The sequence below is a fragment of the Morone saxatilis genome, unplaced genomic scaffold (assembly GCF_004916995.1).
Source record: "Morone saxatilis isolate NCDOM2014 unplaced genomic scaffold, NCSU_SB_2.0 Contig23, whole genome shotgun sequence".
Classification (NCBI taxonomy): domain Eukaryota; kingdom Metazoa; phylum Chordata; class Actinopteri; family Moronidae; genus Morone; species Morone saxatilis.
The window spans coordinates 16,371,319-16,391,548 of NW_023339796.1; the positions used below are offsets into that span (position 1 = coordinate 16,371,319).

The 20,230-nt window shown below is 39.2% G+C and overlaps 1 protein-coding gene across 1 annotated transcript in view; it reads right to left on the minus strand.

Annotated features, from left to right (window-relative positions):
* Positions 1-3,558, minus strand: part of dmbx1a (diencephalon/mesencephalon homeobox 1a) — a 16,837-nt gene extending 13,279 nt beyond the window's left edge. The window contains exon 1 of the mRNA XM_035670457.1: positions 3,530-3,558. Within this exon, the coding sequence (XP_035526350.1) occupies positions 3,530-3,558 (29 nt within the window). The remainder of the gene's footprint in view (positions 1-3,529) is intronic.
* Positions 3,559-20,230: the final 16,672 nt, after the last annotated feature.

The following is a 20,230-nucleotide window of genomic DNA, read 5'->3' on the forward strand; positions in this document are numbered from 1 at the left end:
CATATACTCTCTCTCACACACACACACAAGGACAAGCACTTTTTCCTCTCTCTCACTCCTTTCCTTCCCCTGACACACTTGTCAAGGACCTCGTTGACCCCTGACCCCTCCCCACTTGGCACCGTTATTGATTTTTCCTCCGACCCTCTCAATCTGGGATGAAGAAGGGTGAGAACGGGAGAATTAGTCGCCATAGTCAGGTATAACGGAGGGGACGCTGAGGATGAAGGGAAGCGATCAATGCGCATTGATGGCTGTGCTTGCAGCAGCAGAAACGACAGTCAGCCATGGAGAAAATCAGAAAAGCTCGAGGCAAGATGTGGGAGCGACACTGATGGGGGTGAGAGAGGGGAGAAGGGGGAGGCTGGAGGGAGAGCTTGTTTGTTGTCTTGTCATGTTTGGCATTTTACAAAGTATTTATTGACACAAAAGAATAGCAGGAAATAAAGATGGAAGACATACTGTAATAATTACAAAACTGTAGGCTTCCATAGATTTTACCATCAGAGGTGGAAGAAGTACTCAGATCCTTTACTTAAGTAAAAGTACTAATAACACACTGTGCATTTATAATACTTAATATCAAAAGTAAAAGTCTGTGTGCTATTATATATGATGTTTTTGGATAAAAAGTACTGCTGAATGTGTTTTTACTGTTATTTTACTGCTGTAGATGTTTAAGGTTGCACTAATTAACTACTTTATTGTTGGGTAGTTTAATGTATAGCAATGCATCATATCCTGTAAGATTAGTTGCTATCCTGTGAGAACCACACATCATACTGTTTTCAGCTTTTAATAATGTATTTTCCAGCTAATCTAAGAGGGTTTATTTACAAAGGAACACTTAATCCTTCAGTTTATCAGAAAAAAATCAAAATCACCAAAATTGAAGATACATGTTTTCACTGGACAGTAAGGGTATGGAAAATGTAATCTGAAAAGTAACTAGTAACTAAAACTGTGAGACAAATTTAGTTGAACATGAACATTTTCTTTTGAGATGTAGTGGAGGTTTTTTTTTCAGAAGATGGATGGTTTTCATCATAACATTTTGCACATAATAGACCCTTTTCAGTCATTTTGGTATAATTGTAGGGTAAACACAGGTATTACCACTGATACTAATTGAGGTTCTGTTCCATTCAGGTCAAACAGAGTCAGCATGCTGCTACTGTGCATGTTGGCTCACTGGAAAGGCTCTGCTATACTAAATGGAAAAGCACCTTCAGTAGTATCATCAGTAACACTTTTGTTTGATACTAAAAGATCTATTCCCTTCTCCCTCCTTCTCCCAAGCTCCTTCTTTAGTTGAGACAAAATGGACACGAAGTCTGAGTTTTAAACTTTTTTGATGGCCTAATGCTGCTTTATAGACTGCATAAATATCATCCTGTGACCTGATCCTCTGAGCATCACAAGCTGCTAACATTTCACTACCACTCATATTGTCTCTGAGAATGCACGAAAATGTGGAGTATCTTTGTGTTTAGCAGATCAGAAGTTAGATTCCCAGCAAGATGACAAGTTACTTCACTTTGTCTTTGCTTGTTTTTGCACACACAGATACACCACCCTGATGTCTGATATGTGTGTGTGCTCTCTCTCTTAGTGGTAAGCAAAAGCTTTTTAAGCAACCATGGGTCCTCTTTTAACGCGGCTTGCAATAATCCATTCTCGCTCCTGCACTCCACTACCACCTCCTCATGGATCAGGTTACAGATTTCACAGCAGTGTTCGGAGGTGACACACTTAGACATAATCTTTTTTTTCTTATTTAATTTCCCACCATCCTCTCAGCTGATTCTCCCCCTGTCACTTGAGACGCAGCTGAGAGACTGATTTGGCTTCCGTAATCTCCTCTTGCATTCCCCCCTCCTCTACTTGAAGAAACCTCGGAATATCATAAGGAGATTATTTCATTCGTAATTGATTGAGTGGCTCCTCACCACAGACCAAGATACTTCAAAGTGCCTGAATTAAGACTTGCGGTGGGGGGACTGAGGAAGGGAGGGGGTGCGAGGCGGCAACGTGGCTCCATGAGGCTACTGCCGGGGTCGAGCAGCTGAGCTTCTTTGGCTGGCAAATAAGAGTTGAGTCTGATCCTGTGATGGCATCTAATTGGCTAAAGCAAAGACTTATCGGTCAGGGGAACATTTAGATGAGACTCCTCAGCTCCTACAGACTGGTTTTCAGAGTACAACTTGCTCCACTAAAGCAGATACTTATGTGGAAGAAGTTTGTAAACTTCAGATGTCTTTGGCCTTTTCTAGAAGAGGTTGTGTTGTGTGAACCTAGTTTCCAGTTTTTTAGCACATATTTTTATTTTATTTTAATGTTCTCACATTTTGGGAAATATGTTTAGTCACTTTCTTGCCAGGGTAAAAAAAATAATACAGCTCTCATACCTGTCCATTAAATATTGATGATTTATTCAGATTGTATAATTCAGATAAAAACATCAAGCTGTTGTTTTGCAGAAGTTATCGGTTCACTACTTAACTTGTACACTACTTCCAATCTTTGGAAACTCTGTAAAGGACCTCAGTATAACATTGTTGTGTGTTCAATCCTGGTCCAGTCTGGCTGCTGAGCTTACTTCTGTTGTAGTTAAAGCTATCTGTTGATCAGGAAACTCTGTAAGTCTTTTTATTTCATAAAATATGATCAATTTTCACCAAAATCGGTGAATATAGTTATAAAGTGTTTTGTACAGACATCAGACCTTGCCAGATGTATCTAATACATCGGCCCCCAGAAACTCCAGCAGCATCATGAGCAAGAAAGCATTTTATTGGACATAGGATAATAGACCTATACACCTCTGAGTGTAGGATGGGTAAACTTTTCAGGAAATAACAAACTCTAAGATACCATTAAGAATACCTGAACCTAAAAATTCCTTTTTTTGTACTTGTTTGGCCAGATACTTACGTATAAGTGACGTATAGCACAAGACATATGTGATATTAACTCTTAAACATCTATTTTGACTTCACAGGGACTTTAAAAGGCAGGTGGGGGCCAGGATGTGTCTGTTACTGACCACAGGAATGCAAATTCTATTTCTCAATATCAAGTTATTTATGAAAGATACATTTCATCCTTCTCTATCCCCTTTAAATGCTCAATCCTGCACATTTCGGGCTTCCTGAGTGCTCAGTATTTGAACTCACAGCCTGCTCATACCTTCTTGTAGCCTTCAAGCTCTTCCCCTATAAGTGGAGATGTTGTAGAACCCCTGGAGTCAAGTATCAGGTTAAGCATTATCTTGCCGGTCCCTATCAGGGGGACACACAGATTCCAAATGATCACTTATGAGTCTGGAAGAGTTCCTCAAGTCTCCATTTCATATCTTTTTACCCCAAATCGCCCACCTCTGGCTAATTTTCTCTACATCCCCCTTTTTCTTTCTTTCTCTCCACTCCTTTTCCCCCATTTTCCCTTCTCTTCTTCTTATCCTTTTGTCCCTCCATCACCCCGTCCCTCACTATCAGTCCTGACCCAATGCTGATCTTAATCCTCTTACCTCACGGCTCCATTACCCACTTCAGCCATTTTTGCATATACACCAGAGAAAGAGGGGCTCCTCTGCTCTTTCTCAAACCCCCAAAGCTCAGTCCTCCAATCCCCCCAAATATAGATCTCCCAAACCCTTTGCCACATATACCATCTCTTATTGTATATGATTTCATTTTCAATCAAATGTGGATGTTTCTAAATCTGAGGGGGCAATTTTATGGGGGGCAATAAAGCTTTGGAGGAAGGGGGTAAATTATTCGTGCCCCTTTTCTTCTTCCAAGCCCTCATCCAAATTGAAAATAGCGTAAGTCAGTTCCCAGGCGGGTGTGGCCGAGCTATGGGATTATCTCCTGTTTTGTGTTGTTTTTAATCCCTAAATGCCACTTCTGGTCCCACCACTGCTGATAGGGAAATGCAAATGTAGCGCTACGCTGCTCATTTGCTGTCATTTACAATGTCATTGTTGATAACTTAAGTGAACAAGGAGTCGTCCTTCAGGCAATTTCTTTATTTATCTGAAACATGCTTTTTCATGCTCTCTAATTCATCATGTTAGCTATCTCCCTTTATGATCTCTTCTTTTTCTCCTTTTTCCTTCCTTTCTAGTTTACTGTTTCTCTCTCTCAAGGGAGAGATTAACCCCTAATCCCCTGATGTCCCATGGTTAATTGATATGATTTAACTATTACAAGGCCCTGGGTGGTTCCACACTGCTACCTCAGAGAGAGCACACCCTCCACTGAGAAACACGACCTTCCCTCGTTCCCCCATGCGACCCTCCCCTAGCCTCCCCCCTTTCATTCCTCCCTTTTCTCTGCCGCCTTTCTCCCATATATCTCTTTCATCTCCCATCTTGTTGTGCCTCCCCTTTCCCTCACCATGTCCCCAGTTCTGTTCTCCCCTGACACCCCTGTCCCAAGGGTCACCATTCAGAAGCAGTGAGCGGAGCACACTGAGGGTTTGTCTGCACCTTGAGACCAAAAGTTCAGTTAAAAGACTTTATTGCCCGAAGTGCCTTGGGATGGTATGTATTGTATACTGTAATTGGAATTATGTTTATGAGTTGGAAAATAAAGGGAACTCAGGAAACGTTTCCCCTTCCATCCCCTTTCTACCATTTCTGTTCAACAACGTCATCAAAAATTAGAAAATCTTTTGTCTGTACAATATTAGACATACTATATATTCAGTATAAGAAAATTAAAATGACTTCCCTGCATTAATTTTATGTATTTGTAAGCCTACTATCAAAAATATTTCAAAGCTCTAACCCTGACAGTGTTTATGTCATTGCTTTACCAAATGAGCTCTCAGGCAGCTCTTCAAAAAATAATTAATGTTGAAACTTTCATTAATGTATTGCCACATGCTGTCCATATCCTCTGATGGCTTAAGGCCATGAAGCTAAAAAGTGAAACTGTTGTGTATCTCAGAATGGATTTAAGACTAAACCACAGTGGAAATCCCAGGATTTTCGAGCATTTCCCACAACAAATCCAGCGATTAATCTGCATCTCTGTTGCTCGTAATCTTAAAATCTTGTTTGTGCAGTAGCAAGATGATGACATGAAAATCCCATAAAAAGAGAGAGACACTAAAAGGTTTTCATATGTCTTTTACACTTTCTGTATTTTTGTTGTTTTAAATAACTAAAATAAATCACTTGTCTTTTGCCTACCTCACACTGCTCTTTGAAGTTCTTTGTCATTCAATAACTCCTGATAAACATGTGTTATTATGTTGTACAATTGTGCCACAATTTGGAAAATGCACTTTCTTGCTTAGAGCTCAATTAGAAGATTGATACCGCTCAGTCAATATAAGTCTACAGCCAGGAGATAGTTAGCTTAGCTTATCATAAAGAGTGGGAAATAGCTAGCCTTGTCCAAAGGTCCAGTGTGTGGTTGGAGATTACAACTCCCTCGCCTCACCCTCCCATTTGAAGTGTGAAGGGGAAATACGGTGGCCACGGAACCCACGAAAAATGCAAAAGCCCCTATCTGGAGCCAGTGTTTGATTTGTCTGTTCTGGGCTCCTGTAGAAACATGGTGGTTCGAATTGGTGGCCTCCATAGAAGAGGACCTGCTCCCTTTGTAGATAAAAACAGCTCATTGGAAAGTAACAAAAACATGATTCTTATTTTATACACTTGTGAAAACATTTGTTAAATATTATGTTCCATTTCTGCCAATAGATCTTCCTAAATGTTACACACTAGACCTTTTAGTAAACCAGCTGAATTTTCTGGCCACTCCAAGGTTTAGTTACAGTTAAAATTTCTTGAAATTAGTTGAAAGCATCAAAGTAACTTTATGCTTGTGACTCCTCTTATTATTCATTCACTTATTTATTTATTCACTTACTTATTCATTCATTTACTCATTATTTGTGAAACACAGTCATGGATACTAAATTCAACACTAATGTGTGCTTGACTGTCTGTTTGAGTAAATTGTATTTGAATGAGTGTTTGTGGTGAAAAAGAGCTTTTATTTGACACCCTTACATTCCTCATATACATCCTTCTGCCCCTAAACCTGTGCAGAGTGTGTTGACTCTATTATCAGTCCGGTGCTGAAATGTTACACCCTGACTGCAAATATGTAGCCTAACATGAACTTCCTTTAACCACGTCTCTCTTTCTACTCTCTTATTTCTTTCTGTCCTTCTTCTCTCACTATATATATACACGTAATCATTTTCTGGCATTCATACGGACACATCTGTCCACACACACACACACACACACACACACACACATCCCTGCCTACCTGCATTGAAACCTGAGAGTGTGTCGGTGAAATCACTGTCATATTTCTCAGGCTGATGGAACATTCTGCCCAGGTCCGAAAACATAATAAATAGAGGGCCGCACTGTCTGCTCTCGGCTTTAGCATGTATTCGTAATGTGATCATTCTCCAACCCACAACCTCCTCGTGTGCTTTTATCGTCTGCTCAGATCACAAAATCCTTCCCTCAGCCTTTAAAGAAGAAAGAAACATCAAAGACAAAAAAAAAGTAGTTCTCCTTATTCTGTCACAGATTTAAAGAAAAATTGTCTGCAATCCACCTACGTTCAAAAGTACAGCATTTGCATTACATTTATGTTGTCATGTAATGAAACAGAAAGTTAAACAGTAAACAATATAATGAACAGGGCCCTTTGTTTTCGTGTGTGTGCGTGTGGAGACATGTATAACTCATGTTGTGGGGACATAAATCTGTTCCTACATTCACACTGTTGGGACTTGCCTTTCTTTTGGGGACAAAACGCAATAATGTATCATTACATTTTAGGGTGAAGACTTGGTTTAAGATTAGGTTGAAAGAGAGGTTGTGTACATCCCAGTGGTATAGCTCATGATTATATAAAACATACAAAAACTTAAAATGGAAAATATTAAAAAGATGTTTGTTAAGCTTTATGGGTTTTGGGAATAAAATAATGATCCCAGCCTGTCCTCTACAGTATGTTACCCTGTTATCCTGCTTAGTCTTGTTCACTTGCTTGTGAGCTGATGAGCCCATACGATGGAAAGACAGAGAGATTAAGGTGAGGCTGGGGTCAGGATTTGGGTTAGGTATGAGAGTGTAGTTAGGGTTAGGGTAAGTCTCCAGGAAATTAATGTAAGTCGATGTAATGTCCTCTGAAGAGATGTGTGTGTGTGTGTGTGTGTGTGTGTGTGTGTGTGCGTGCGTGCGTGTGCGTGTGCGTGTGTGTTTGGAGTTGTTGTGTCAGCTGAGGACTTGGCTGTATTTTCCTCGGGGAGCTCTGTGTAGGTGTTGAGGGAACATGTCATCAGAGGGATAGAGGCGTTTGGGGTTTGGAGTGTCAATGGGGGAGGGCTAAGACGGTATCAGTGTGTGTGTGTCCATGTGTGTATTTGGGGTTATGTGTGTGCATTGCCCTGCCGTTTACCTTTTGGCTCACCTAAATGTCTGCGTCCACTCGTCTTTCTTCTCCTCCCACTCATCCTCCTGCCCTGCTCCTCGTAGCCCCTGTAAGTCACTGAGGTATTTCCACAGCAGTGTGTCACTGTTAATATTTACTCTGATCTCATGGTTGGACACAGGAGCTACTCAGTTGTCGCCCAGCGTACACCTCTCATAACTCGTCAGCCATGTTTACAACACTGAATGCCAAAACTGGATGTATGAAAATAGAATAGGCTGAAATGAAACTCTCACCTTCAAAATTAATTTAAACAATTTTTTACAGTAATGTGCATTTTGTGGGAGGTACGTTTTGTTCCATTAAGGGGATTTTTGAGGGTCCGACTAATAAACATGTTGCACTAAAGTTAGCAAATAGTGACTGATTTTGATGCCTTTGACCTTGATTTAGTTTTTTATTTAGTACTAAAAACTATTGCGTCATTCCATTTTGATGTTTGGTCTATGTGCATGATTTGCAATGCAGCCATCATTAACATTATTGATCACACCTCCTATCACACAGAAAAACCTGCTTATTGCCAATCCAGGTCCATATTTCTTTTTGTTAGAATTTGAAATATGGATATAGAAACTAAAACATCCTTTATATCATTGTTGTCCTGTGAAAACCTTGTTTTTATTTAACAGAAAAACAGCCCTGTTTTCAGTGAATTTTGAGATCCTCAAATGGTTTCCAAAACAAAACAACCCCCCTGCTACTTTATACTTCTGCTCCACTACAGTTCAGAGGCAAATATTGTATTTATTACTCCACTACATTTTAAAAAAAACGTTATCTGTTACTTTATAGATTCAGATTAATGATACAAAATAAAGATTTATTGATTCACAGTCACAATTTCATAAGCTACCCAGCAGTAGTTGAATTAGCTCCACCTTTACCAGCTGCAATATTTAAGTGATGAACATTTGAGTGTATCAATAATTAAAATAAAATAATGTATTACTTACTTTATATATATTTTTATTACAATACAAAGTCACGTTTTACTCAAGTGTGTTAGGGTTAATCCCAGCAATTTCTACTCGTGGTACTTTTACTTAAGTACATCATAGATTTGAGTACTTCTTCCACTTCTGAAACTGTATCGTCTGCTTTAGTTAGCAGTTACTTTTCCAGGATACCTTAAGAACCTGTTGCATTCAGCAGCTGTGAAATACTGAAGTAAAGCAGTTTCCAAAAGCACTCCCCCATTCACTCATCATTACTCACTGTATATACTAATAATATAATATAATACTCACTACATACATTCATCAAAAAACACTTTTGCATGCATTGCACAGACAAACAACGTTTTTCCACCTACATTAAATGTGATGGTAGTTAACGCTCACTTAGTGTCCACTGAAACATTTTGACACAGTAGGAAAATTATATATATATATATATACTATATTATATAACATTACCAATGGCTCCGTTCTATAGTGAGATCACCAGGACCCTTAAACTGAAGCAACTAAATGGAATTTTGACTGTGCAATGCATTATGGGATATTTTGAGTCCACTAAGGATTTAATAATCCTCACTATATTTGGGCGTCAAATAGCTATTGTAAATACACTTATATGAAGTAGTAAACAATTTAGGGCACATCATGTATTCAAAACACAACCTGACATTGTGACTGCAATGCATTGTGGTCCTCCAGCCTTTAGTAAGAAGAGTTTCTTCACGTATGATTGTTTAACATTGAAGTGAAAGTGGAAAGATATAAAAAAATATCTGATATCTTAACCACGTAAATTCACCATTACTGGTTTGGGGTTTTACGGTGATTTTCTTTCTTTATCTACGTGTGTGTGCCTGTGTCTCTCTGTGCACTAGTACGTGTGAAGTTAGGGTGTTTATCTTTTCAAAGCGGCGTCTCCATGGAGCTGAGTTGTCTCGGTCAAACCTCTGGGTCACAGGGTCTTGAACCCTGGGCAAACTTCAAGCTGCTGCCTCCCAGCAGGAGAGAGAGGCCCGATTAGTCTGTTCATCAGTTCAGCTGCAGATCAACTATAGGGCTGCACTGAACATGAAGGGAAAACTCACAACAACATTTTTCATTTTTTTGCAGCATGTTTTGAGGTTCAGGTAGAACTTCATTCCTAGAATCCTGTTTTTATGTCTCATTCACAACTGGGCCTTTTCATTATTTTAACCTAGTATTCAGGCATAATGGTGGCAGACCTGTGGGTTGTAGAATTGCTGAAAAATACCTTTCATATGAAAGCCACAAAGCCCTTGTTAATATGATGTTTTTTATTGTTTATTGTCTATTATGCTTTAACTCATCAGAAAGAGTTTAGTACTTTATCAGTCTTTTGGTTCTTGTGTTTGTCCCACTTGATTGTTTTCTCTGCTATTACAGTGGACTATCAGACTTTTAATTGGCCCCTGGCAACAATTTGACAGTCGATAGAGCAACGACCCTCATTAAACACCTATTTCACTTCCATTTGGTATCAAGAGAAAAAACAGGAAAAAAACCATCAGCAGAGTCTAAATGTTGATTGAGAACAATGATGATTTAGTTAAACTGAGAATCCAATGCCTCCCTCTCCCTCAGCCCTGCGATCAGCACAGAAAAACACCTTATCCAGTCGATCCTACAGAGAAAGTAGGAAAAAAAAGAAAAGCTGGCTCCTTTTCTTTATCCCCAAAGCAGGATAACAGCCCGCGTTAGGGGAATATCCACGCCTGCCAATTGCAGTAATGGCCCCTAATTCCAAATTAATTCAGTCTAAATGAACTGTCAGAGGGAGATTGATTTGTTGGAGCTGCTGTCTTGATGAGTGCTGTCGTGGGAGGGGGTGATTAGGCGCTGAGGCCTGCGTTGCTCTCCCACAGCCTGAGGCTAGGAGGTTGAATTTTTTTTTTTTTGCAGGCTTGGACCTGAGCAGTGGCAACACCAGCTGTTTCTGGGATGACAGGTAAGGGGACATGTGGCCGCTTGGGGATGACGTCCACTGAGTAGGTGGAAGTGGGGACCAAGCGATCTGGGGCAAATGGGGCACATTTTTAGTTTGAATTGATGGGCCAATCTGACGCTGAGGGGGAGATGGATGAGGAATAGCGTGTGTGACTTGTATAAAGACAGAACTTCCCACTAAAAGCTCAGAAATACCCCAAAAAGCAACCCCCATTTCAATTACTTGCACATTCTTGTGTGTTTCTTTGTGTTTCATCTATAAATTGAATTCCAGCCTCCTCCACAGCAAAAAGTTCCTTCTGCATATAGTTTCAGGCTTTTTCTATGAAGACAACCTTATTAATAGGCTCTCTTCAAAGTTAATTAGCTGTGGAAACGAGGCCAGGGGCACTGGCGTTTCTACCCCAGAGGACTTTGCTATCCCCACTGATTCCCGGGCTAGGCTAATTATTTCCCAATAACCTTACTTACTGGCCATGCTCCCTCCTCTGGGCCTGAGCCTAACAAGCGTCACCCTGCAAGTCGATAGGCTGTTCTGGTTGGAAGTTTTTAGCCACCTGCCTCTCCGAATGCCCGCCACCCCGGAGATGATTTCCTCCTCTTCCTCCATCTGGAAGAAGGCGAGTTCAGAAGCTCTCAGAGCCCCAAACATGTGGAGGCGAGAGGGTGGTGGTTTTCTAAAGGCGCTGCTGTTTGATGTTGAAAATTAAATTCCTTTAAATTCGCCATTAACGCTATTACTTAAAGTATTGGACACACTCCTAAGTATCCCAATGGCATTATGTCTGCTGTCATTAATTTTGCCCCCTCCTGTAGCTCTCTCTGCAAATATCAATATCAAAAAAAACCTAAATAGTTAACCTTATTACTCTGGCTGTTTATTTTGACTGTTTATTTACTTCCTTATTTATATATTTCTTCTCCCTCACCCAAATCAGAATTGTCGGCTCTCATATACCGCACATATGAATAAATATGGGCCACATACATATTCTGAGGGCTGAAAAGCTGTTTATCATGCAAAGAGGGAACATCAGAGGCTAAGAGGGGAGGTGGCTAAAATAGGCTGAGCTATTAGAATAGATATTAGAATATATTAGAATATTGGAAATTAAATGTGAACTTATGATCCTTTGACATACTTGAAGATGAAAGGAGAGAGAAACTAACTCTTTAAAGACCAACATTTAAGATAACAGTTCGGCTAACCGTATAAAATAGCATTTTCAAGGTGAAAGTTATGATAATTATTTAAATGTAGCATCTCACCATTTAGAGCAGACATAAATAAAGTCAGTCTTTAATCTATAGCACATTTTTCTGACCCTTTATACTGTATTTTCATATTGATTACTGCATGTGTCTGCTTCTACAGGAGTGTTTTTGTCATTCAGCCGTAGTGCATTAATCCCCCTTTAAAGCTGTCCCATTACAATCCTCACTAAGCACACAGCCTGAGGCACTGTACACACTCACACACTACACACACTAATGGTCAGAGAAACATGTTTTTCTTCTTCATTGACACCGATCATAACAGATTAAATGCGAGGTTTCTTCATAATAACTGAAGGATGCATGACATGTGTCTTTGGTAAGTTGGTTGTTTTTTTGCAGACTTGTCATGCATCCAGCTTTAAGTGCTGTTAATTCCTGTCAGCATCCAGAACAACACAATCTAATAGATGTTTGTCGGATATGAAGAATATCTATCTCAGACATGAGATGTTACTTTGCTGTTCTTGTAATCCTCTGCAACTACAAATATTTTCATCAGACCAAGCACAAAGTGGGTTGGGTGTCAACTTCTTTAGGTTTTACTCGAATCAATATCAGATATTCTGGAAAAAAAACAGATTGAGATCATCAGCTGGTATCAGCAAACACAATCTAATGAAAATCTAAAAGGATCTTGACTGTTGGTGGCCTCTATGAAGACGTGTGCTTTGTCCTGTGTACAATATCAAAATTATTATATATATTTCTGTTCTTCATAATATTTTAGCAGTTTTATAATGTTTCTAATTAACATGATCATATTTCAGAATCACAGTTACTGAGATAAGGTAAAAAGGAATTAAATGGTACATGTTGAAAATATTTGTTCTTGTTTCGAAATGACCAATAAACATACGATACACAGTTTTGAAATTAATGGGCTGAGACATAAGAAGCACCAGCGTGGTCCTGTAATGGTGGGCAGTAGTCTAATCAACAGTCTAATCCTTCCTTATGGTTCTGTGGTTTGATGAGATCTCATTTATCTGTTTGACTTTTAAGAGTTCATACAACACTGCAGCTTGTGGTGGCAACGGCTAAAACGTTCACATTCAGTGACTCTGATGGTTTGATGAAAGACATAGTAGTAATAAAAAAAAGTAATAATCTTCAAAAACGAATTGTTCTGCATTAAAACTGTTTTCCAGTGGAGACCCCTGTGTGGTACAGGTGGTGTCGGCTGTTAGAGGACAGTCTAAGATTCACTTTTGCAGCCTACTGCAGGAGGAAATTATTATTTTCTGTTCTTTGTGTAAAAGAATAAAACAGAAATAAATTGTCCGGCAGTTTCATACTAGTTACTTTGCAGTTGAGGATTTATGAGAAATAAATATGAAAAGAATATCATAAATTTGATGTTTTGTGAATCTACTGTACCTAATATACAAGATGAAGTGAAGTTTAGTTGATTAATTAATTAGTCGATCAGAAAAGTCGTTTTCCATGTAAAAATGCAAAAACATTTCATGGTTCCAGCCTCTTAAATGTAAAGATTTGCTGCTTTTCTTTTTAATTATTTTAATGTATTTATAATAACTTTGAGGTTTGGACTATTGGTTGGATAAAACAAACATTGAGAAAGTTACACTTTTATCTGAAGTTCTGCAAACCAAACAATCAATTGAATCGATTAATGCCGAAAATAATCATCAGATGAATCCATTATGAAAATAATCATTAGTTGCTTTCCAAAATATTTCAAAATTAGCTCTATCTCAACCAACTAAGACAGTAAAATTCAGCTTTTACATTAATACGTGTGTATACATGATGTAGTATAACATTACATTTTCATGATTATAATTTCATACTTTAACTTTGGTAACATTTTTAGTGCTTACTTTGTCATTTTACTGTGTGGTATTATTACTTTTAAGTTCCCCTCCATTAAAAAATATGTTTTTCTTGTTCCTACAGTGTGATGTTTGAATGATGTCTGTGCAGAGTTTGACACTATACGGATGTTTTCACATTTATCTGCTGAAAGTGGAAAGTTTCTCTGTACTCATTGAAAAGCAGATTTTAAGGGGAGGGGCCTACTAGCATGATTTGTGACATATCACAAATAGTTTGAAAGTTAGTCCTGGTCCAGTATGCAACTTGTACAGTGTGATGTGATGCCTGAAATGTGCATATTAATAGATTTCTTTATTTTTAATGAGGAAGAAGGAGTAGATGCCTTTTTACATACATGTCTAGAGGGGATTTGAATACTTGCTGTAGCTGGTTGTCTGTGTTGTACAGCCAGACACAGTAGCTTGTATGTGTTAAACTGCACTGCAGTATTGACTTGCAGTCTCAGCTTGTACTAACCAAGGTGACAGCCTTTTGTGACGGTTCAACTGAATTAAAAAAGAGACACGACCACGTTGTCTCACTGATTTTCACTCACTGCTCTTTGCTTTCTGCTTTTTAACATAAAAACTGATTTGATTATTACATTTACACATGGTTTTTACAGATGTTTCTAAATGAAAGTCTTCAAGGGAAGTGAATGGATTAAAACCTCTGAACCACTGTAAGTTCACGCCAACTGTATGAGAATCTACTGTGATCTCATACTTTATACTCAAGCATTATTATTATTCAAGCATTATTTGTGCATCAGTTGCTTAAAGTTGATCATGATCATCACAAAACACCAGACTGTCCACTTAAAAACAGATTCAACATGACGCAAATCAGTTCTGGGTCCATAGAAAGACCAAAGAGATTTTTAAATAGATTATTAAGTAATGGAAACGAGCAATTTAAAGAGACTTTTTTTCTAAATTGAAAATAAAAACCAACATCTTGGAATAAAATAAATACAACATGAATTCTCTTCTGTTCTTTTCATGGTCTATAATCTATTTCCACCAAAAATTTCCTTTTGTCTTCCCCATAATGCACCTGGGGCCGTAATAGAAGCCAGGCGTCTCATTTCCCTGATGGACCTCCGCTCTATCTGACACCACTGTCCACACACTCGTTAACAACTTTACTCCTCCTGTTGCCCCCGGCGATACGCTGGATGGATGGACGGCCCCGTCGTCTCCTTGTCCAACTCTCACTCCGTTTCTCTCCAAATCATTCCTCTTCCTCCTCTTCCTCACCTCCTGCACCCAAACACCTTCTCCTCCTCCACAGCTCTACGCCATCGCTCTCTGCTGCAATTCTTCTGTTTCTTTGTTTTTTCCTCATTTGTTGAAGAACTCAGAGCTATTTTGCTTTAAGCCTGTTCTTTGATCAATACAGAGTGGGGCTTTCTGACTGCATACATCCTACACCATGGCAGCTTAGCCTATCAATACTATTTAAATTCTCCTTATGGCCCCAAACAAGCCACTGCATTATTTAGCAGGCGTACGGTCAATTGCACATTATCTACACAACATTAACAGGTAAATGGTGTTCGTGTGGAATCTGTCTAACAGCAGTCATTGAGGGATGTGGCTACTTGCATCTTTGTCACACTGGACAGTCAATATGGTGGGTTTAGTCTTTGAATCCAATGTGTAGATCTCCTTATCTGTCTCTAACTTATATGACATTTTGTTAATTCAGTAAGACAGAGAAATACTTGTGTCTTTAAGAAGAATAACTAAGAAAAAAAACTTCAGAGTACCGCTATTAGAGAGAAAAACATCTACAGCATGCCGTTCAGGTACAACATACTCTTTTTTTATAGTCTCAGTTTCCTTTGTTGCATCCTACGCGATGGTACAACCTTGTTCAATTCAAAGCAGCAACACAACCATAAGTGTAATGTACTTCTAGATGTAGGAAAGAATGGGCTACAATAAAAGCCGGGTCTCATTTAGTGTGGAAATGTTTTTCCATCTCCTGAGTTGAAAGGGGAAATATTCATTAAGGAATAAATCAAATGAGCCGTGACTGCGACAAGGTTGCAGAGGAAATTCAATTTGTATTCATAAACAGCCACAAGCAAGGAGGTGATAATTCAGAGGAGTTGGGTTACTGAAGCTGTTTCCTACTTGTTATTTAAAAGACCCGTGTTGTGTGTGTGTGTGTGTATACAGTATGTCCATATGTGCAGTTGTGTCTGCCTCTGTGTGTATTAGTGATGATCATTTTCCAAGTATTGTTTAAACTCTAAACTCAATCACGCTAAAGAAGCACCCAAGCTAATGTTCTTTCATTAATGTAATGAAACACAAGGTGTTTGTGAATTGTTTTGAAATGATTCTTCATTAATGACATAAACTGCACAGAGGTGCAGACTTCATTATTAAAACTATTGTAACACTGGTTTAAATGAAAGTTCTTCACACATGAAAAAACAGTTTTTCGTTTATTCGTGAAAATTAGCACTTAAGCACTTAAAAAAACATTCATAACAGAAAATATTGGTGCGAAACTAGAAAGGTGTGTTTTCACATTGGGGGAAACAAGATGTGGCTATACAGCTCAGGTGTCTGAGGAGGTATGCTGTTAAATACAGGGTTGGTAGTTCAATTCCTGACTCCTTCTGTCCACATGTTGATGTGTCTTTGAGCAATAGCTTCATACCTCCATTTTATTTTTGTGAGCGAATTGCTTTCGGCATTGTCAGATTCCTGGCAATGGGAAGGAGGGGTCAAAAGTTGGAAACTTTTAACTGTATGCAATCAAAGTGTCTCAGCAGTCATTTGCTGACAGAAAAATTAATTCAGTAGTGGGTCAGGACGTGCTAATTGGTACAATGTTACATAAGTTGTTGGAGAACATTGTAGGTTGCTTATTGAGACAATGTTTGCTCAAGCTAATGCTTTTGAGTTTTTATGCACCAGTAAGTAGCAATGAGCAAGTAGACGTGGAGGCGATGTGTTAACTTCAAGTGGGTCTTCATAATTTTCCTTCCACACTCCTACTGGGAGAAGTTTGTTCAATGGAAAAAAATCTAAGTTGGTTTGAATAAAAGCAGTCATTGATGCCTGCATGACCCAGAATAGGTCGGTCCAAGCTCTTCAATAATCATATCTTCATCCCTCTGCATTTCTGCATCCCACAAACAGGCCTGGGAGCTAAATACACTCATAAGTTAAGATATTTACTTTGCTCAAGTGTCACGCACACTAGAAGGGTTTGAAAGACAACATATTACACACAACATATTGCACACACACACGGACTAATCACTCTGCGTCCGCTAAGCTAATCCATACCAGCTCTGTTTTTCCTGTCAGATGGTTTTCTTGTCTCGTAAGCAACTCGAGTTTCTGTTTGTCTGTGTTGAGTCGGAGCTCAGTATAAATAAACCACATAAATATGAAGGATGAGTGTCAGAAAAAGAAATACAAATATTTGACTTAAAATTTTAACAAAAAACAGAGAGCACCTTGTGTAATGTAGAGCGATAGCAACCCCACACTTGGGTTTATATACTGTATACATTTACATAACATAATCTTCAATGTATTTACATTAATTTGATATTGATCTGATATTAGATTATATTGGCATGGAAGGAAGAAGAGTTTTATTGCATATGTTCCCTGTTTTGATTGTCTTCGTTTGCCCCAACATAGTAGTACTGTAGTAGTTCTTCTGCAGGTTAGAAAAACTGCAAATCCACCTACTAACACAACACTTAGGCCACCTTACACATAGCCTCAAAGCACATTAACCCAAAGGCCAAGGTCTGGTTCGTGCAACAACTCCTTTGTTACTTTTAAGCAAACCCCTCATCCTAAACAGCATGAGCCTCCTCTGCTCTCAGGAAGTGTCTGCTAGAGAAAAAAAAGCACAACAAACATATTTAGAGCCGAGAGAAAGGAGGAGAATGAGAAATGGAAAGAGGATGAGTTCTCTGCTGTGTTGGAGAGGCCGCCAAAATCCATTACCTAAGTGTTCTTTATCTTTCCCATATGCTTTTGTTGTCTAATCTATCTCTGCAAATCCTGGATTCAGAAAACAAACAAATGGATCAGTCCCACCACTTGCTGAAACCAAATGCAAACACCACAGAGGCACACTGCTGCAGCGCTGCCCAGAGGCCAGGAGCAGAAGTGCAGGAAGATATGAACAAAGTGATGGATGGATGAATGGATGGATGGAGGAATAGGAATAAGTGGAAGGGTGTTGAAGATAATTAAAGACAGCAGCTGCAGGACTTTGAGGACACAAGACGGGGTTGCTAACGCTACTTTCTGCTCTGTCGGATCCTCTACTTTGGCCCTCGCATCCTTGATCCTCTCGGCTTTTACTCCCCTTCCTCACCACCTCCCCCCTCTTCCCAGCTCTCTTCTTTTAAGGAGGATTGGAGTTTATTCCAGACAATCCACCCCAGTTCAGGAAGTGGAACGAGAGGGACTCAGGGGAATGCGGGATCATGGACGGACTTCCGAGGGGGAAAATCGTATCACAATAGTGCTGGGACTCTTATCAGATTTAAGTGAAGGGGTTTGGGGTTTATAAAGCCAAGAGCTTGGGCTCAGTGGTAAACTTTTAGATTGGTGGGGGGGTGCACTGATTATTTAAATGGGTTTGAGCCATAAGGAAAAGAGAGCCTTCTCAAGTGGACGGAAAACATAGAGGCACATCATGCGTCACTGCAGCACCCACGTCTTAACCAACAGTAAAACAAGACAAACTGTGCTCTGCTACATGCAGACTCCATAGAAACAACATTAAAGGATGAGTTATTATGAATCCCACTAGTTGCTAGCAGAGATGGAACTCCTTCTGAGATTCTTATGCTAACTTTAAATACAGCAAACTTCATCCCAGCCTTTAAAGAAAACAGGCTAGAACAGTTTGTGGTTTTAGTGGGAGCTACGTGAGGCAAACTGTTTCCACCTGTTTCTATTCTATATGATCAACTATGCTAACTGCACCCCAGCTTTCCAGACTCAAACATTAGTTCAGTATTTTAGGAAATTCACTTTGTTCGCTTTCTTGCCAAGAGTTAAATGAGAACGCTGATCACTTTTCATCAAACCTGAAGATACAGCCAGCAGCCAATTAGCTTAGCCTAGCACAAAGTGACAAACAGGGGAAACAGTTAGCCTGGCTCTTTCCAAACTTATGAAATCCGTAGCACCTCCAAGACTCAGTAATTGTTTGTCCAATCCGTACAAAAAAATCCTTTAAACTTAACAATCCTAAACATAACCATTTTTTTATCTCGCGCCTAAACTCAACCTTCTGGATTAGCACTGATGGGATTTATAATTTATTTATTTTGGTTGTATGATGTCAAAACAGCCTATAGATGATCTTTTTTCTGTGTTTAATATCAGTTAGCTGCAAACAAATGACTTGCTGGAGCACAACCTCACAGCCATACACTTCTTTCATGCTTCAACCCTCCTCCAACCTCCCCCCATCACGCTTTAGGCTAAACTAGCTAGTGATCAGTCCCAGTCATTAAGCCCAGCAGCAGCAGCATGCTGTGTGAACAAACATCCCTAATCACAGCCTCTTAAAGACTCCTAATGAGTCTCTGCTAATTAGGCCTCTGTCTCTGAGTCAATCTTTTCTCTCTCTGCCCCACTCTGTTAGCCCAGCCTCATTTATCTGCTATAGATTAGTGGATGGAGGGGTCGGTGTGCGTGTGTGTGTGTGTGAGGTTGGGTTGAATCAAGCTATTGAAAATCATCAGTAGTTAAAGTGAGGGTTTAGGATGGAAAGTCATCAATGATTAAAAGTGAGGTTTTGTCATTTTAGATATCTATCATCCTTAGTCAGTTCAAGTTTTTTTCCAGGTCAGAGCAGGTCAAACATCTTGACATTGTCTTGTTTGGTTACAATAATTAAAGTAAACATTAGCTTTTTCGACATTAAGGCTTTATCAGTATAAATAAACTTTTCAAAAATTTATTATTTTTGTCTTTGGTCTAGTGGAAAAAAGGTCACAAATCAGACCAACAACCAGTCAAAAGTATTAATTTAAAATTAGAGCCAATGTGGTTGAAAAACCAACATATTTAATATATAAAATGTAAAAAAGTATATGTAGTTCATGGTTGCAGTGATTAAGAACTGATGCACTGGGGTTAAAATACAGTTTCTAATACTTTCTAAACTCTAATATTTTTTTCTCCATACATCACCCAACTAATCAATTGTGGATGTAGATAATCAATAGATATTTTTATTCAAATGAAGAATGCACACTTTAAAATGTTGTATATATGTTTACAAAAGAAATCAGACAGATAACAATTAGAAGAGGCTTAAGTGCAGCGCACAGTCCTTGTTTGTTGATGAGCATCTTCTACACAACATGCCACAGCAAATACATACGATTACTACCACAGTGCCAGCGTATCTAACAACCCTGCATAAGAATCAGTTATACAGGTACTCAATCACTTTATGATTCATCTGGACATTTTCAGAAAGTGTAACTAGGTCATCATCAGCTCTCCCTCCACAGAGTGAGGGCTTCCAGCAGCTGCTGCTATATATCGACAGACTCCAAAACCCCCGGATTCACATTCAGACTGAACAATACAAATCCTGGCCAGCAGTCACTAGAAGAGAGACCTCATCATCTGCCAACCTATGAACCGTGTGTATGTGTGTGTGTGTGTGTGTGTGTTTGTGTGTGTGCGTGTGTGAGAG